General features: G+C 64.8%; 1 protein-coding gene across 3 annotated transcripts in view; it reads right to left on the reverse strand.

Moving 5' to 3' along the window:
- HDAC7 (histone deacetylase 7) overlaps positions 1–1,392 on the reverse strand; it is a 35,836-nt gene extending 34,444 nt beyond the window's left edge. Inside the window, exon 1 of one of the 3 annotated variants that reach the window (XM_059402977.1) lies at positions 1,024–1,392. In XM_059402977.1, coding sequence (XP_059258960.1) covers positions 1,024–1,042 — 19 coding nt within the window. In that variant the 5' untranslated portion in view covers positions 1,043–1,392. Of the gene's footprint in view, positions 1–388; positions 651–1,023 lie in introns of those variants that run through there. The other 2 variants (XM_059402975.1, XM_059402978.1) reach the window with 2 other exon arrangements.
- Between the last annotated feature and the right edge of the window lie 1,847 nt (positions 1,393–3,239).

Below are 3,239 nucleotides of genomic sequence, written 5' to 3' on the forward strand. Positions count from 1 at the left end.
GGGGGCCGGGAGGGCCACGGGCGGGAGGGTCTGTTGGTGGTGGGGAGCGTGAGCAGGGGGGAGGTGGGGGAGCGGGGGGGCGCGGGGGGGGGGGGGGGGGGGGGGGGGAGAGAGCAGCAGTGGCTGGGAGGTCAGATACGAATGGGCAGGCAGAGAGAAGGAAACGGGGCTGGGGGAACTCAGTGGCCTGCAAGCTCCAGCGGGCTCTCTCCTAGTCACGGGCCTATGGAACTCAGGGCGTCGGAGCTGCCAGATTTACCCCCTGCTCACGCTCCCCAGCACCAACAGACCACAGGCCTGGGGGGCGGACATCCCGTTCCCCACCCCTCAGTACACAGTCTTGTGGTCCCCACCCTCTCGCGCCGCTCCCGGCACCTCAGCAGCTCACTTGGGCACAGGTGTCTCCTCGCCCTGATGGGTGAGCAAGGGTGGGGGGCGGTGCTCAGAGAAACCTCACGGTCCGGGACCCCCTGCGGTGGGATCGGCTGCATTCGGCCCTCCCGGGCCCCGCGGGATGGGGGCGCTGATGTCCAGCGCCAAGAGCCGGGCCCCAAGTCGGTGGGTCGTGCCCTTTGCCCTCGCGCTTCCAAACCTTCCGCCCCGGAGCACCGCCCCCTCCCGGGCCCCGCGGCGGCCCTCTATCCCTCCCTCGGTCAGCCGATCGGTCCTCCCCGGGCTTGGGGGTGATGGGACGGCCGGCCTGTGCGCCGGCGTTCCGGGGCCTCCAACTCCCTCCCTCGGGCCTGTCGCTGCCCCGGGGCGGGCGGATGTGGGCGCCCCGCGGGAGGCCCGAGCCCTCCGGCCCCGGAACCGGCCCCGGCCGAGGCGGGGTGGGGGGGACCTGCCAGAGCCCCCGCGGAGCCGGGAGGGGCGGGCGCGGCCGGGGGGCGCACTCCAGGCCCGGCCCGCGGGCCGCGCGGAGCCCGAGCCGGAGCCGGAGCCTAGCCCGAGCCGGGGCGGGCGGCGCTGGGTGCCGCGCGCAGGGCGGGGCGGGCGGGGCGGGGGGCGCAGCCCAGTACTCACCAGCGCCGGGGCTGTGCATCCAGGGGCCGGGGCCCTCAGATCGGGGGGCTCATGGCGGGGCGGGGGGCTGGGGCGCCGGCCTCACATCCCCCCAGTCGCCGGCGGCTGCAGAGCGACTGAGAGACGGCGAGAGGAAGGGAGGGGGCCGGGAGGGGGAGGGCCCTGGCAGCCCGGCCGGCCGGGTAGGATGACAATGGAAGGAAATGCTTTATCTGAGTCTGAGAGCGGGCCAAGGGGGAGGGGAGGGAGGGGGCAGGCGCTCGCGGCCCGGGGACACACCACCGCGGCAGACACTGCCCGGCGCGGCGCTCGGGCGGCGGGCGGACACCCAGAGCGGCCGGGGAGGCAGCGTAGAACCCGGAACGCGGGACGCGGCCCCGACCCGCGCGCGGCCGCCGCGCTGCAGCCCAGCCCCAGGCGCCGCGCGCCGACCCGCGCACAATTCCCGGAAACCCAGATACCTGAGCGCACGCAGCCTTGCATACACAGCGTACACGAGCGCACAGCCCTGTTTACACAGGGGCACAATCGTTCGCACAGACACACTTCTGGGAGGGACCCCCGGGCTCCCAAGTGCGTGCACCTACGGCCCCACCAGCAAACAGCCGCACACAGGGACGTGAGGCACTCGTGGAGTCCCAAGTCCCGGCCAAGGAATCCCAGACGGACACCCCTGTCCACCCCTCCACCATACCCCTCATCAACACGACTTGCCTGAGGAAAGTTCCAGGATCTGATTTGAATCACTGCCCAGCCCTCCCCTCTGCCCCCCGCCCCCCACGCCTGCCGAGGGGAACAGAAGGGTCCAGCCTGTTCCTATTAAAAGAAAAAGGGGGTGGGGGCAGTGCTGATTTTGAAAGTTTTCTTTTTTTAAAGAAATTTCTCAAGGGATTTCCTTCCCTCCTCTCCTCTTCCTCTCTTCCTCCCATTCCTCTCCCCCCCATAACTCTCCCCCCTTCTTTCCCCCTCCCGGTCCCTATGAGTCAAACTTCAGCAATGTGCCCAGTGTCTCCCAGTGCATTACAGCGGATCACAGAAATGTTCCAGTCTGTGAGTCGGAATGCAGCCGCCTCCAGCCCTCCCTCAGCTAGTAAACTCAGCTCTGGTCCAGATTTGCGCAGCAGTCCTTCCTGCACTCCCTGCCCCCCATCCCGCCCCCACCTCTTAACAGGACCAGAAGGTCAGACTCAGGGGTCAGGGTCTGAGGACCTCCCCATTGTGCTCCCTGGCCTAGCCTATCAGCTCCGTGGCCTCTGGCAATGTGCTGGGTGGGAGACAGAGACTGGCTTTGGGAAGGGGAGAGGTCCACAGCCCAAAACACTAGACTCTCCTGTGATGGGAGGCGTCACCTCCAGAAGGCAGGATGCGGCTTCCCTCTGACTTCCTACCCATCCTACCTCCCTCTATCCTTGGAACCCCAAGAGCCTCACTATTCTACCGAAGGAGAAACTGAGGCAGAGCCAGAAGCAGAGCCATACCACATGGGAAGCAAGAGTCCATGGTGGCCTAGGAGGGCTTGGACATGGCAAGGTCCAGCTTCTGACTACAGACTCTCATTCGCACAAGCGCAACTTGGGCCTCCTCACTTGTTTCTTCCTGGCTCTTGTAGCTGTCCCTTTCCTTGTCCCAGGGCTCAGTCAGCAGGCAGATCCAACCCCTCTGCTCTTGTTAACTTACTCTCACAAGCTCCTTGCCTGGCATCCAAGCCCTTCTATGGCACGGCAGCACACTGTGCAAACACCCCTCCCTCCACCCATATCCCGCTATTTTTTTCTCGCTCTTCTGCCCAGTGGCTCCTGGTACTTGGTGCTCAACAATATTAGTTGCTGTTATTTCTCGCATTATTTCAGCTAAACTGGGCTACTGTCTGCACCCCATCGTGCCCTCAGGCTTTCCTACTCCCTTACTTTGGCTCATCATGTTTCCTCCACAAATGATGCCCTCCCTGTCCCTTGCTGCTTCTGTTGAAATCTTCCCAGTTCTCAGGGGTCTATAGTCACTTTCTCCTGGAGACATTCCAGGATTCCCGTAGCCAGAGGGATTCTCCCCCTCCGTGAAAGGACCCCACCAGCACTTAGTCAGTCTTGCTCTGTGCACTGACTTTCATCCACCTAGTCTCCGTGTCTCAACTCTCCTTCTTCCCAAGAATGTTCAAGAGTAGACATCCCCTGATCCCTTAGTCATGGGTGAGTTTCTTGCAGTGTCTTCCTAAATGG

This window comes from Mustela nigripes, chromosome 6 (assembly GCF_022355385.1).
Source record: "Mustela nigripes isolate SB6536 chromosome 6, MUSNIG.SB6536, whole genome shotgun sequence".
NCBI classification, from domain to species: Eukaryota; Metazoa; Chordata; class Mammalia; order Carnivora; family Mustelidae; genus Mustela; species Mustela nigripes.